At 43.5% G+C, this 15,656-nt stretch overlaps 1 protein-coding gene across 3 annotated transcripts; it reads right to left on the reverse strand.

Moving 5' to 3' along the window:
* Positions 1 to 4,802: 4,802 nt before the first annotated feature.
* On the reverse strand, positions 4,803 to 10,449 carry LOC118092584 (basic helix-loop-helix transcription factor scleraxis). 3 transcript variants are annotated; one of them, XR_004693558.2, is made up of 3 exons: positions 9,832 to 10,449; positions 8,826 to 8,923; positions 4,803 to 7,783 (listed from the first exon to the last, which is right to left on the reverse strand). XR_004693558.2 is itself a non-coding variant. In XM_035130791.2 (2 exons), the coding sequence occupies exons 1-2, from the start codon at positions 10,309 to 10,311 to the stop codon at positions 8,891 to 8,893; spliced, it is 513 nt and encodes a 170-aa protein (XP_034986682.1). In that variant the 5' UTR covers positions 10,312 to 10,449; the 3' UTR covers positions 4,803 to 8,890. The 3 variants fall into 3 exon arrangements, 1 of the variants encoding a protein (XP_034986682.1); XR_004693557.2 differs by having other exon boundaries at positions 8,822 to 8,923; XM_035130791.2 differs by having other exon boundaries at positions 4,803 to 8,923.
* Between the last annotated feature and the right edge of the window lie 5,207 nt (positions 10,450 to 15,656).

Here is a 15,656-nt window from a genome sequence, read left to right on the forward strand (position 1 = left end):
GATCCCCACTTGTGGATTATCTTCCACAGATCTAAATGTACTAATTTCTCCTCTAAGAGAAACATGGCAATGTGGCTTGAAAATGAGCAGATTAAGGATATATCCAGATAGATGTTTGGGTCTCCTAGAAAAGACAAGAATAAGATAACATTAATGTCTGATATAATGTGTTTTCATGTGTCCTGACACCATGATGATCACCATTTCACTGCCACATGTAGTTGGCTGATACCAACTGGCGAAGAAACACAGAATGTTGTGCTATTCAATATGAGTTACTTCAATTAAATTATTAGGGTCAGGGAAGTTTATACCTGGCTATTTTAAATGACACATGTATATTTAGTGTCACTTCTAGCCAATGTAGCCATATTTCTTCTTCTAGATTTACTTTGTTTTCACATTTTTCACAAATGTACTTTTACATTTGCCCCGATGTATTCATGTTCATTGGCAATACTGTACGTGTTGCCACTAACACACCTGTCTGACTGGAACACATTTTATAATGCATGGCTTATTCAAACCCTTTGGGGTTTTTTTTTATTGGCCGAAAGCCCATTTGAGTTTGCTGTTCTTCATTCTGAACATATTGTTTCTTTCCTAGGAAGGCTCAGCTTCAAAGTACAAAGCCCTCTTTCAGGTAGAGGAGTCCCAGCTGCCTGATCCCATCTAAACCTGACAACTGCCTGGCCTTTCCCTCAGGCAAAGTTCTTCTTTTGGCATGGTTGCTCTTTGGTCGACAGGTTCAATAACTACTGCATACGTTTGGATGAAGGATGGCGCTGGGTGTCTTGAAGGATCTGTTGCCAGGTTTGTAGACAGAGAATATGCATTAACAGGCAACAGTGGCTTGGATTCTGCTGTGAGAGAAGAAGGTGCTTCTACTAGTACAGGAGAGGCAACCAATTCCATTTCCCACCTGGACCTAAGTGCCCTATCAAAACAAGTCCCACTACAGGAGTGGAGAACCTGTAGCCTTTCCAGATGTTGCTGGACTACAGCTCTCATTGTCCCTGATCATTGGCTATGCTTGGCCAGGGCTGATGGGAGTTGGACTCAAATATGCTGGGAAGACCACAGGCTGTCCACCCTTGCTCTACTGGGTAAGGGCACCTTTCAGATAAGTTTTCCAAGTGTTGCAGAGAGCTGCAGTTTGTGTATAGAAGGAAAGGTTGCCCCTGTGAAGTGTGTTTTGCTTGGGTTGCAGAATCTTTGGATACCAGCTATCAGCTTTTCGAAATTGTCTTTTCCTGCAAACTCAACTTTGCAAACGTTAATTATGTATCAAAGTGCTTTGTTTTTGTTTTCATGTAAAGGAAATGGATGTCTCTCAACCTAGAAATAAATGTTCTGAATGGCTGTGCTTGCCCAGGACATTTCTGAACTAATTCGGAAAGATTTATGTAGTGTAGGTCTGGTGTGCAATATTTTTAGCCAGTGAAATAATTTCTCAGACCTTCCAGAAAGCCCTGCTCGTTTCAATGGAACTTGCAAATAATGTGTGCTTGATGGGCTACATTGTGGGCCCTAGTTGTGCTTTGTGCTTGTGTTTCTGTGTGACTGCTGTAGCCTTATTCACATCAGATGAATGCATCAAATTCAACAGGTATGTATGAACATAGCAATGTGGAATTGTATCAGCAACAAACCGTGTTGTTGTTGATGATGATGATGTTGATGATGTTGTTGCATTGGGACATATTTCTTTAATACCATAAGGCTATTGGTGGGAAAAGACACACACACACACACACACACACACACACACACACACACACACACACGTCATACATCTGTTGGTTCTATGATTTCTTGATGGAAGGGATAGTGTTTGTTGAATGTTTGTGTTCTTCACAAGTATGGCAGCAAGTTTGGTAATAGAAACATAGACATGTCTAGTTGGAAGGAATCCAAAGGGTCACCTAATCCACCTGCAGTGGTCACCCCCATCCCAGTGCTTCCATTTAAATGTGAAAAAGCAATGCCACAAGGCTTGGGACCTCTACTTTGAGTTGCAGCTCAAAGGTCCAGAGATGCCTGGGCCACTTCCAACTTTGGAGGCCCCTAGCCATAATAATAATAAGAATAAAAATGGAAACAAAACAGGGCACCCAAAATTACATCACATCTCTCATTTGTTTAAATTAGCCACTCTAAGCTGAGTGAAGGTGTTACCGTATAAATTTACCAGTGTGGAAGAAGGCTACTTCATTGAACATCAGTGCTATGTGGAAAGTGCCACCACAGAATTTAGACATTCTCAACTCTACACCAGAGCTAGGGAACCTCTAGGCTGCAGGCATAATTTGGCCGACAAGGCCATTTCTAGCGAACTCTACCCACTCGTCATTCATGTGATGTCACTTGATGTCACCTGTCAGTCATGTTGATCTACTACTTTCCATGGCTTTCCTTGGGTTATGTTAAAAATCTTACATAACTTATGTGTATGTGTGTATAATGTATTTAATTTCAGCAGTTCGAATCCCCGCAACAGGGTGAGTTCCCGTTGCTCGGTCCCAGCTCCTGCTCACCTAGCAGTTCGAAAGCATGTCCAAGTGCAAGTAGATAAATAGGTACTGCTCTGGCAGGAAGGTAAACAGCGTTTCCGTGTGCTGCTCTGGGTTCGGCAGAAGCGGCTTAGTCATGCTGGCCACATGACCCGGAAAAACAGTCTACGGACAAACGCCGGCTCCCTCGGCCTGAAAGCGAGATGAGCGCCGCAACCCCAAAGTCGTTTGCCACTGGACTTAACTGTCAGGGGTCCTTTACCTTTACTTTTTTAAGGGGGATTTAAATATAAAATGTATGCAAAAATATGGTAACTTTTCTGCCTCACCTCTTTTTTTGCTTCTAGACCTAAAGCAGCCCTCAGAAGCCAAGCCCAATTTCAAATCCAGTGCTTGGGCTGAAAGTGGTTCCCTGTCTCTGCCAAAAACATATCTAGTTGTTCGACCCTTTGGGTGTGCATGCAAATTGGGGGCCAAGCTAGCAGATATGGTCCTCCTCACTCCCATATAGAAAGTGAGAAACAGCTGCTACACCACTAACCATTCCCCGATGTTTAGCATAAGCAACCACCACCCATTGCTTGGGCGTCTTATCTAAGAGATATTTTTCAACAGCAAAATAAAAATACAGAGGAAAACGTATGTTTAGAATTATTTTAATGTTAAATCTGTCTTACAAAAATACACTTTATTTTAGAAGAAATTTTCAGGCTTTTTTAAACAAACTTGTCTCTTTTACACAGGCATTGTTACTATTGTTCAACCCAAAGGGCAGTAATAATAATTTTTTAAAAACCTGGCTGTTCTTATAAGAGCACAAATGGGCATTTTGAACCATTAGTAGTAGTTAGGTAGTACGTTTAAAAGCTTTCGTTAAAAATATGTTAATGATTCTCCTCTTTCGGTAGCATCAGCCTTGCGCATAAGCCTACAAAGTTTAGTAGCCTGTCTTTATTTATTTATTTTACAACTCTGACAAGAGGCTATTACACTATGTTTCCATGTTGGTGATGGAGACACACAACCCTCTTACTTCAAAGCCAGCATGGGAATGCAGGGTACTGGACTATTAACAGGCTGGAAGAGGAAGGACAGAGCTGATGAATGGGTTCCCTTTCCTCCACCCCAGCACAGAAACCAAGCAGACTGCTGAGGACGAATGGCATGGAATTCTGTGCACTTGGCTTGCATGACATTCCTTGTTGCCACACAAGTTGTAAAATGTAAGGCAGAGTAATGCCTAGGATACCACATTAAGATTTTATTCCTGAGCATTCTGATTTAACCGGCCCTGGTGTGCTTTAGAATGACATTAACTGCCTTACATAGCAGCCGTACATGGAATAAACAGAGATGCTTGGATTTGAAAATTAGCACATTAAGCAACATCAGTATACAACATACTTGGTTATGTACATTTTCAAGAGAACTAGGCTTTCCACTTCTCTTTTCATAGATCTATACAAGGCATCTTAAAAGTGTAAATTCAAGATAGAACCCAAGTGAACTGAAACATTTTATAGCATAGTCCGTCTGGATATTCTGCTCCAAAGAATACCCTTTTGCACAGCCCCTCTTCATGATAGTGGGGTTTATTATGGAGGTGAGGGAGTTCCAGCTGTGTGTTGGAGCCTGCATGTCCAGAACAAGCAGTTGGCTTGCAGCAGGTAAACGGTACTCACTTCTTCTTTCTACCCATATGGTTAAAAAAATGCATAAACTATGACAGCATAGTAGGTGCACACATATAGGAACACAGCTACAAGGTTAGTGTATGGGGTAAAAAGGTAAAGATAAAGGTAAAGGGACCCCTGACCATTAGGTCCAGTTGTGACTGACTCTGGGGTTGCCGAGGGAGCCAGCGTACAGCTTCCAGGTCATGTGGCCAGCATGACAAAGCCACTTCTGGCGAACCAGAGCAGCACACGGAAACGCCGTTTACCTTCCCGCTATCGCGGTACCTATTTATCTACTTGCACTTTGACGTGCTTTCGAACTGCTAGGTTGGCAGGAGCTGGGACCAAGCAACGAGAGTTCACCCTGTCGCAGGGATTTGAACCACCGACCTTCTGATCGGCAAGCCTTAGGCTCTGTGGTTTAACCCACAGCGCCACCCACGTCCCAGTGTGTGGGGTAGTGAACTGCAAATTCAGAGATCCGATGGTGGACACAGAGTCTCAAGGTTAGTATTTGGAAACCCTGACCTCTAAATTGCTGTAACCAACTGCACATGGCCAGTTATCACCAAAATAACATTGAAAGAGCCCCAAATCCCAAATGGGGAAAGGACCCTGGAGTTGTGAGTGTGACCCAGAAGCAGATGCAATGGCATAGCAATGCAAAGTTGCAACAACCTTGGCAGAAGGTAAATGGCTGCTTAAGAAAAAGTTTGTGCGCTTTCGATGAACTTTAGGTATGTTTAGGGTAGGCTGCATCCCTCAGCTGCCTGGAGAGGCCTTGGTGTGGGGAAGCTTCAGAAGCATAGCTGCTTATGGACTCAGGAGCCTTAGCTAGAACAACTTGAAGATTAAAGTCTTGCCTCACTATACACTGTAGGATATAGTAATCCCTTGAGTCATATTCATTTGATTGCTGACTTTCATGATCTCACAAACCAAACGCTTAACTTCTGTTAGTAGTTATCAGCATAAATATTCATGCAGGGGCCCAGTAGAAAGAACTGTAAAACCACTCAAATGTTCAGGAGGAGCTATTTAAATATTAGGATTAAGGACAGAGGATGACTTTGTTTTAAATGGATTTATACGCAGAATTTGACTGTTCAGTTCCAATCGAGCCTTTGCCCATATTGGATTGTTTCTTCCATTGAGCATCCAGGCTGCTCATGCTTTTTCTTAAAGCCAGATTATTTGCAAAATGTATGCCCATCATGCATTCCAAGGATTCAAGTCCCATGTGGGACTATATTTCTGCAGCATAATTTCATGATGGCTAAGTATTTTTGTACAGTTATATGCATAGCTCTAGGTCCCTGCTCATGTGCAGGGAAACCTGGACTGAACATTTATCTATATATATGACATTATATGTGTAATTAAAGGGGGGGGATAAAACAGTCTGGGTGGATGAGCTTAATATCTCTATCTGTCTATCTGTCTATCTATCTATCATCTATCTATCTATCTATCTATCTATCTATCTATCTATCTATCTATCTATCTAGGGGAAGCACATCATTCAGATGTTATTTACCTGTTTATGAAAGGATAGTGTGGATGAAGCGTAGTGTAATGGAATAGTTTACTGTTTCTGGTAAAAACAAACAAAACAGCAGGCTATACCGTATTTATTCCAATTGTAAAAGACTTTAAAAAAAATTAAGTAGCACAGACTTCAACTTCTAAGAAGAAGAAAGCGCTTATGTCCCTTTAAGAGCTCTAAAGTAGAAACATTCAGCAAGGGTATTTTTTCCCAACCATTACAACATAATAGTGGGGAAATTGGCCTGTTTGGAACACCTGTTTTCTTTAGAATTGACAAAGGGTCTTAATCCGGTCCTCCTTTAGAATATGATTATTCTTTCCAAAGCAATTGAAAGATAATTATTAAAAGTGCATGTAACATTTTGAAAATTACAGGAGTGCAATAGAAAATGAAGGAGGGATGTATGCCCAAAATGTGAACAAAATTCATATGAACCAGTCACTAAATAGGACCTGATGGCTGACACTTTTCTTGTGCCTATGATGACCACTTTGTTATAAATGGGTCAGCATGAGGCTTGTTAACAGCATGCAGGCCACCTCTACTCAGTCTGAGCTGTGTAGCTTTGTCAGAGGTGTGCAAAATCCCCAAGTCCGCTTAAGGGAAATATGACAGTTGACTTATTATAAGCAAAGAGCTGTCATGTGCACAAGGGAAAAAATGGCCATCAAAACAGGGCACTGACCCCCAGACTGTGGAAGAAGTGGAATGTGTTTCATATTCGTTCACACTGCCTATCAACACATCCTAGCTTAGTAGTTTGTTTTTTTAAAAAAAACAACAACACTCTGACATGCTGGCTTATTTTGTCTCCAAAACTGGTAGCTGTTTTTAAGCTTCCTGTCAGGAAAAGCCACAGAAATTTGGATGGTTGTGAGTAGGACCACAAAAGTTGCTTCACTGAAGGGGAGAGGTTTACTCAGGGTTAAACCAACCTGTTCTATATTGTTCCTTGACTATAAGCAAAAGTTATGATGAAGGATTTGTGATAGCTAAGCCTAAGTGAATTAAACATTCATCTACATTGTGAAATGTATGCCACAGAGCATTACTTTCATGTGGCTTAACTCAGGGATTAATATTTACATATTATTATTATTATTATTATTTAGGAATGCTGAGGAATCATTATCAGAGCGTTGTTTATCTCGACCGATTCCCCCAATTTATTTCTTTTTCCTGATTTTTGTATTTATTTATTGGTTTGTTTATTTATTACATTTATAACCCAGCTTTCCTCCGAGATGCTCAGGGTGACATACAGGGTTCTCCTCCTCCAATCCTCAATTTATTCTCACAATAACCCTGTGAGGTAGGTTAAGCTGAGAAATAGTGACTGGCCCAAGGACGCCTAGCAAGCTTCCCAGCTGAGTAGGATTAATTACTTTTAGATATGAAAGATGAGGCCATGTGTTATGGTGACATACCACAGTGCGAAAATTATTCCACGCACGTGCAAGCACACTGTAAACACATGCATATGTCTCCTTAACGAAAGCTCTGTCTGACCATTTTAGAAACCCCTCTACTGTGAACTGATGTTGTTGTTGTTTTTTTATTCTGCCTGTGTTTGGAAAAGTGGCTTTTTTTAAAAAAACAACCCCAAAACTTGCTCAGCTTAATTCAAAATAAAGATTGCATGCTTACATGACGACCAGCAATCAGATAGCACCAGTGATAATGTACAGGCACAACTTGTGAATAACCTAGGAGAGCAGATAAATTTAGAGGGCCCATGGGAACCTCCCCTGCTCCACACTTCAATGATGAACAAATTTAGAAAGATCCCACACGGTTTCAAGAATTGGCCTGAGTCACTCAACAGCCCTTCTCAAGTTTCAGGCCTAAGCGGAGAACCTCCTCTCAGTTTGGCTGCATCTCCCTCCAGAGCCATTTGGCCAAGCTGATTTGACAGCAGAGCTGTGGTGCAAGTCTGTGGCTACGTTCACATGGCCAAAGATGGGTTTGTTCTGAAGCTGACACCGGGGTGCTTTGCTCATTTCAGTACCATGGCTACAAAGTTACATGACGGCTTCCCTCAGCATCTGCAGTAGAGAGACGATAAAATAGACACGCTTAAGCCACCTTGTGAGGGAGGAGAAGCAAGCAGTTGTAGCACATGCAGGTTTTGACTCGTTGCTACACTACATTGTCTCTCACACACAGCAAAAAGCTATCTGGCCCTGGGCTGACTATGATTGAGGGGCACAGGATGGATGTTATTTTGATTCATTTTGAGCAAATCTTGACTGGACAGAGGAAATTCCTGCCCTTTCCCACTGTGACTGTCTGGGGTGGGAAAAAACTAAATGGTACATTAAATGGACATAAGCATTTAATGGGTTTTGTTTTACTTTGAAAGTAAGAGCAGTGGGTGATCATGGTGGTGTATTTTCACCAGGATGGTAGAGCAGAGGGGGGAAATGTCAGTTCTGTCCTGATCTTCCTCACAGCTACTATTTTTTTAAAGAATAAAAAACATAATATGCTAAATGCAATAATTTCTTCTTGTCTGGCCTACAGACTGACAAGAGGAACCGCACTGTGTTGACCAAGAAACAAAATTGGTACAACCGCTCTAGCCTTTGTGTGTGTGCTTCTCCTGTAATTTGCGTACAATCCTTTAATGTGCAATTTTAGTGGAAATCCTTGAATCTGCTAGCAGAGGCCAATGAGGTTTTGACTGAAAAAGAGAGAGGGCAGTGTGACATGGCTTAGCCGTCCAATGGTAGCTAGAGGCTATGAGCCTGGTGCATTATGAGAGTCTCCCATTAAGAGGAGACGCCGGGTGTTTGATAGCTCAAGTTCCATCATGTGACATAGGTCTAGGAGGCATCAGTATCAGGGCTTGGCTGCTTAGGTTTAGCATTTCTTGCACGAAAATAGCTGCCACGCCAGGTGCAACTTTCCCCACCGTGTTCAGTTTCAACTGCAAAAATCCCCTTTGAATAAGCCTGTGGCAATGGAAAACAAAGTACAGATCAGGGTTAGTCCTCCCACCCCCTTTCCCTTTTCTATGTAATTGCACAATTTCAATGTAAACATTATGATATGAGTGGCAGAGACACACAGAGAGAGGTTACCTACAACTGTTCTATAACCAGTCCGGTATTTGTGCAAGCTTCTCTTCTGAATCAATGTCCACAATGCTTTTAAAGAGACAAGTGTTTCTCCCTTTCTCTGTGCTGCAAATAGAATAAAGGCATCCATTATAACGAGGCAGTGCACATAAACCATACATTAAAGTTTTATTTATCAGTTGCCAGTGGCCATCTCGCCCAAATTTTACCTGTTAATATAAAAGGTCCTAGCCACCAAAGCAGAGATAAGCTTCACCTGTGCACTTCACGGTTGGTTGGGGTTTAAAAGCCTGAACATTTCAAACACTGACAGTCTCAGTTTTGAAATGCAAAATTTATGTATATAAATTCTTTTCAGTGCGAGCTATAAAATAGACCAGGCACAATGAAGCTAAAAGAAAAGGGGGAAATATTCTTTTTTTATTTTTTAAATAATCTATTGAGGAAGAGAAAGAGAAAAATCTTCATATAGCATGGAACAAAATAAAAGGAAAACACACAAAGCCCCCCAAAATGTAAACAGGATGTTGCACTTGGCAGGTGATGATGCAAATCCCAAAAATAAGAGGGAAATGCAAATTATTTCCCCCAGCTAGAACACAAAGCAAACTGCAGCTTTTGCACATTTATTCAAGCAATGCTCACATGAAGGGAGTGAGTTTTTGTAAGGAACATGCTTTAAAAAGAAGGAGCGTGTGCACACACACATGGTGCCCTAACAGTTTCAGACAAGGATTGTCTGCTCTGTACATATTTTGGTTCCCCAACTGGATGCACTGAAAAAATGAAAGCTCTAGTTCACCTTTCTGATACATTCCTCAATTTGATGCCACTTCAGGCACAGGCTTTAAAGCTGATGACCAGAGCAGAGGCTCACCTTGTTGCAAAATTCTCCCTTGCTATACTTCTGCTGAAAACAACCCCAATCCGTGCAGGCCACAGCTTGCGGTGTATATGTGTGGGGGTGGGGGTGGGGGTAGGGGGTGTTACTGAGTGCTAGATGCCAGCCTTACCAGCTTCCTCTGGTTGCTCAGGCAGAAGGTACAGATTGGTCTTGGTGCCGTTGCTGTGCCGCCGCCCTGCAGGAGAGGCTGGTATTGCAAGCAGGGCTGCCTCAAAGGCAGCTGTTCCTCCCCCAAGCTCTCGCTCTGTTGCGGTGGCTGCTGCTGCTGCTGTAAGAGCAGCATGTTAGCCAGGTGGGAGATGTAGCTGGAGGCCAGGCGCAAGGTCTCTATCTTGGACAGCTTGCGGTCTGCAGGCTCGGTTGGGATGAGGGTGCGGAGGGTGCTGAAGGCTGTGTTCACGCTGTGGGTTCGGTCCCTCTCCCGGGCATTGGCAGCTTGCCTCTGCTTGCTCAACCCACTCAGCCGAGGGCTCTTCCGCTTGCGCTTCCCTTGGGCTCCGGTGGAAGTCAAGGATTTTCCGGAGCTGCTCTCGCTGCTGCCACTCTCCAGTTCCTCTAGGTCGGATGCAGCACCCCCGCTCGACTTCATGGTGAGCCCAGCAGCCCCTTGGCCCCATCACTTTTATGCACAGCAGCTGCCACATTGCTCCTGTTAGCATCAGCCGCTGCTCTCCCAACTCCCCTCCAGCAGCAGGGTCATTTTTTGAATGGTTGCTCCTTTTAGATCTAGCATATGGTTGCTCTGTAAATAAGGCAAAGGAGGTGGAGCTGCCACCTCAAAGTAGCTGCACAGCTACGCCGGAGCTGTGCACCTGTTTCCCCCTTGTCATGTAAAAATGTGCAAGCTCTCCGGGAAGCTGCAGTGAGCATGTGCAGTGGGGAAATGGAAGCCCTTTCCCCAACCTTTGCCCTCAATTTCAGCAAGTGCTTTCTCCTCCCTTCAGGTCCTTGAGCAGGACAGAAAGAGACCCCCTTGCCTCTCAGAAGCTGCTCCAGTATCTTGCTTCCCAGTATTAAGAGAACAGCCACTTACTAGACATGAAGAATCAAGATTTTCCTTTTCGACACCATTTCGCAATTTAGTCACATATTTTAAATGTTGAAATACTGTACATAGGAAGCTGCATTATACTTAATCAGACAATACCGAGTCCATCTAGCTTGGTGTAGTGGTACCTCGGGTTACAAACACTTCGGGTTACAGACTGTGCTAACCCAGAAGTTGTACCTTGGGTTAAGAACTTTGCCCCAGGTTGAGAACAGAAATTGTGTGGTGGCGGCGCGGCAGCAGCAGCAGCAGGAGGCCCCATTAGCTAAAGTGGTACCTCAGGTTAAGAACAGTTTCAAGTTAAGAATGGACCTCCAGAATGAATTCAGTTCATAACCAGAGATACCACTGTATTACCTATAGTGGCTGACAGGGCCTTTCTCCAGGGTTTCAAGAAGGAATTGTTTCCAACTGTACTCTGAGGACACCAGGAATTGAACCTGGGACTTTTTGCATGGGAAGCAGATGCTCTACAACTGAGCTACAGTTCTTCCCTGGTTTCTACTGTTAGGAAAGACATGCATTTCTGGGACACATTTTTAAAAGTGTAGGTGTTACTCTTACATCCAGGTACATTCATGGTTCCCCAACATTCTTACACGTGCTTCCATCCATTTCCACACACAAATACTCTGTGTATCCAGCTTCTTTTCAACAGGCTTTTGAAGGAATAGCTCTAATATAATAGTTCACAGATTAGCCTTTTTGTAATACTTTGCAAAGCACTCATAGTCCTACTATTATCTTGACTTAAACTGATGGGCACCTTACCTCAGTCATACAGTTTGCATGACTGAGGTTCTATCTATCTATCTATCTATCTATCTATCTATCTATCTATCTATCTATCTATCTATCTATCTATCATCTATCTATCTATCATCTATCTATCTATCTATCTATCTATCTATCTATCATCTATCATCATCATCATCTCACAAGAGGAATATATAAAAAAGCTAAATGGAACGGAGAGAATTTTTTGATGAATAGTTTTAATGTAATTAACTGGTGCATTTGGAATTAACTGTTGGTTGATTTTTCCATACCTAAAATAGGGCTGCCATATGTCCAGATTTTTCTGGACATTACTGGGATTTCAAAGGTGGAATTGACATCTGGGGAGAATTTCTGAAAGGTAGCGCTTTGTCCCAGATCTTATACAAGTCAATCAACAGAGGCACTACAAATATTAAGCATATGCCTTAATTATTTGGGGTAATAAGTTTACCATGAATGTCCTTGAACTACAGCCATTCACCCCTTCTTAATTTGGACTGTGTTTTCATTCTTTCCAAACTTCAGGCAGTTCTAGGCCCTGTCAGCCCTCTACTGCCCCCAACTTTCCCGATAGCCAGTCCCCCTGTCCCAGTCATTTTGTCACATTCCTGTTTACCAAAGTTCCTTTTCGGCAGATGTGTTAAGGGTGAGAAAGCAGGGTTGGCCAAACCCATTTCACCACCTGAGGTGAAATGGGAAAGTTCTGCTCTCCCACCCCTGCTGCTGAAGTCTTGCTTACCGGGGTCTCACATCATTATTGTCTTCTGGCGAGATCTCAAGCGATCACATGACACTCTTTAGATCTATGCAAGATCTTTCTCGAAGCTGCTTCTGCATGACTTTCGTGATGCCCCATGGAATTCCTCTGCCTGAGGTGACTGCTTCAGTTATCTCATAGACAGGTGAGACCTGTGTGAAAGAGATGGCTACTCCTTGGGCCTCAAACAAGAGATGTTCAACTTGAAGACGCCTGGGAATGGTAGTTTATTGAGGTCTCCATGTTCAAGGTTCTAGTAGTCATGGCATCTTCCATTTCCTATTATGTTTGAGCCACTAACTATAAGGCTTTCAGATTTAAGCAACCTTCTCCTATGCAGCCCTTTTGTTTCTGCTGCTTTGATTGCAAAAAGGTCAATCCATGAGAGGGGAAAAGGATCTTGGTGAGGACAGCTCAGAACAGGCCAAAATTATTCATGAGCTGAACTGCAATTCAGAGAGATTTGGGTTCATGCCCTTAATTTCCAAGCTGTAGGGGGTCATTTCTGAATCACCTCTGTTCCGAAAATCTGCAAAGTCATACTATGAACTGTTTGCCTCCAGTTCAAACAACAGGTGCCCCAAGATGGGAAGGTGTGTCTTCATGTGCATCATATAGTCAGGGGCGTTGCAATGGGAGGCGATGGGGTGGTCCGCCCCGGGTTCCACTCGGGGGGGTGTGCCACTTGGCACCCCCCACCCCTGCGACTCCCAAGCCGAGCCTCCAGCCTCCCGGTAAAAAGTCCGCTCGGGATGCTGCACATGCGTCATTACATGGCGGGGTATCATCCCCCGCACCTCCAAAGCCACGTGCCTCCAGCTACAAACTCCAGGTAGAAAGCTCGCTCAGCATGACACACCTGCCATGCTGAGCGGGCTTTCTACTTGGAGTTTGTAGCTGGAGGCGTGCGGCTTTGGAGGCACAGGGGGCTGCAATACCCCACCATGTAACGACGCATGCATCGTTACGAAGTGATGCCGTGCCCCCCCGGGTGCATGGCAATTTGCCGCCCTGGGTTTCACGGCGGCTCGCTACGCCCCTGCATATAGTGCATGCAGCCAGGTCAAGGGTGTCTGGATAAGCACTGCAAGGAACTTTTGTATAAACACTGACCAACATGCCAATATAAATGCCTTTCCTGCATATACATAGACCTCTTATCATTTTGAACTGGACAGATGATGGCTGGGGGAACTTCTATCACTTTTTCTTCCAAGCACCAGTCATGCATACTTAATATGGACCATTTTTGGCCGTTTTCAAAACATGCCTTCCTCAACCATTTACTTATTAAAAGGTTAGCATTTGCACTCATTCATTATGCATGGCTTTTCCATAAAAAATGACAGCGCCATCACACTTTAAAGCCCCAGAAAGGTCACAGTCCAGGTTTTCCCAGCTGAATCATCTGACTGGCACTCAAACTAATTGCCAGAACTAAATAACCATTTTTACGTGACCCCCCCCTTCAGAAGATTATTGTCATTGTTTGTCTAAATATTGATCAGCTTTTCCACTCTAGTGTTGAGTTACCAGAGATGCCTCCCTCTTATCACACATGCAAATGCTCCAAAATGGCCAGCTGCTTTGACATTCTTGGCCTAGAGAGTCATCATGCCACCATGCAAACATTGCTAATGCCTATTTGTGGTTTCGTGACAGCCACACAATAGTCTCACTATCGCTGTGTGATGTAGTCCTTCAGGCTCAGCATAGATGTTTCATGGTTTAAGCAGAGAAATCCACAGAACTGAACGTAGACACAAAAACACACTCCACAAATTGTGCTTCTTGTGCAATGTATTCATTATTCACTTTAATATAATCATTGAAATGACATATTGATAATTGATTTCAGCCAGGCTCCATGTGGCTAATTCCAGGAGAGCAAGGAGGGTTTTAGTTTGTCGTTCTTGAACAGTACTACCCAATGCAGCATGGCCACCTTGTACTTTTTGCCTATTGATGGGGAAAATCCCCTTTGCTTAATTTGGAACCAATTGGTACTGAGTAGCTTTTAATGAAGCTTTCATTCTTTTCCAGCAGTGTGGAGCACAGCTGTATAGTTACTAGCCTGAGGAAATACCCCAAGAGGGAATATGGAAGAAATATACTAGAAGATTATAAGGCAGTATATTTTCTCCAGGTTTGGAATGCTGGTGCATGCACTCTTAAAATACCGTGTACACGACCATCACCCTGGGAGTCACTTTTTAGTTTAAACTGCCCTGTGCCAGCCATAGCTGAGAGTCTCCTGGAAATCCATCCAGCAATATTCAGACGCATACAGAAAAATAAATTGAAGAACAGCCCACATTTCTTGCCAGATTCCAAGCAATTTCTGTAGTTCTTTATGTAGACTTACAGCATCATGGTCATATCATACCAGTCCTTGTATTTTGTAGGATTGCCCTTTGCTGTTTGACATCTGAATCCAGGAAAATGGGTATCACTGAAAATTTCTGCATCTCATAACAAAATCAGCCCAATATCAACACATATAGGTCTCAGGGGTTGGTTTTGTGATAGGGAAATTTAAGAAACACAAGCCAAAGTGGCAAGGTGTTAAATTTTATTCTAGCATTTCATACCCTCCAACATTCCTCAGATGAAAGTAGGGACATTTCTCACTCCCCTCGCCCCACAACTGACCCCCATTTTTGTCACACCCCCCCAGCATTTCCTATCAGAAGAAGGTTGAGTGCCACCACCACTACACCAATGGGACACAGCACACACACCCTCCACCGTCCCTTAATTCCAATTTTATTTTTATTCTTTTCTGACAAAAAGAAAAACACACACCAAACAGGCATGGTTAGACAAGGATGCACAAAGCATTTTAAAACAAACAAACAAACAAACAAACAAACAAACAACTCCAAAACTCCTTGTACTCTGCTCTGTTCCATCTTGCTTCTCGTCCAGGGTGGCCCTGCCCTCTACCTGCCCTTCAGAATCAGTGCATCCACAGAACTGGGCCTCGGCAGCTGCAGCCTTTATTACTCCTTGCCCACTCTCCAGCAGCCACTACAAGCTGCCCAAGGGAGGAGGCCCACAGCACTGGCCATGGAGAGGCTCCCTCACAGCCATTGCCACCGCTGCCAGTCTCAGGACAAGCACTGGCTCACGCTCCTCCTTGAGCTTGTCAGCGGTGGCTCTGGCAGAGGAAATAGGGACATTGTGGGATCAAATTAGAAGCCGGGATGGCTTTCGTAGTACCAGGACTGCCCCTGGGAAATTGGGACACTTGGAGAGTATGGCATTTTAGGACCTATTTGTCATAGAAAGCTTGGAGAGCACACCAGCCAGGAAGTTAGACAGAAATTTCACTGTCTCTTTTAAGCAG

This window comes from Zootoca vivipara, chromosome 1, assembly GCF_963506605.1.
Source record: "Zootoca vivipara chromosome 1, rZooViv1.1, whole genome shotgun sequence".
NCBI lineage: Eukaryota > Metazoa > Chordata > Lepidosauria > Squamata > Lacertidae > Zootoca > Zootoca vivipara.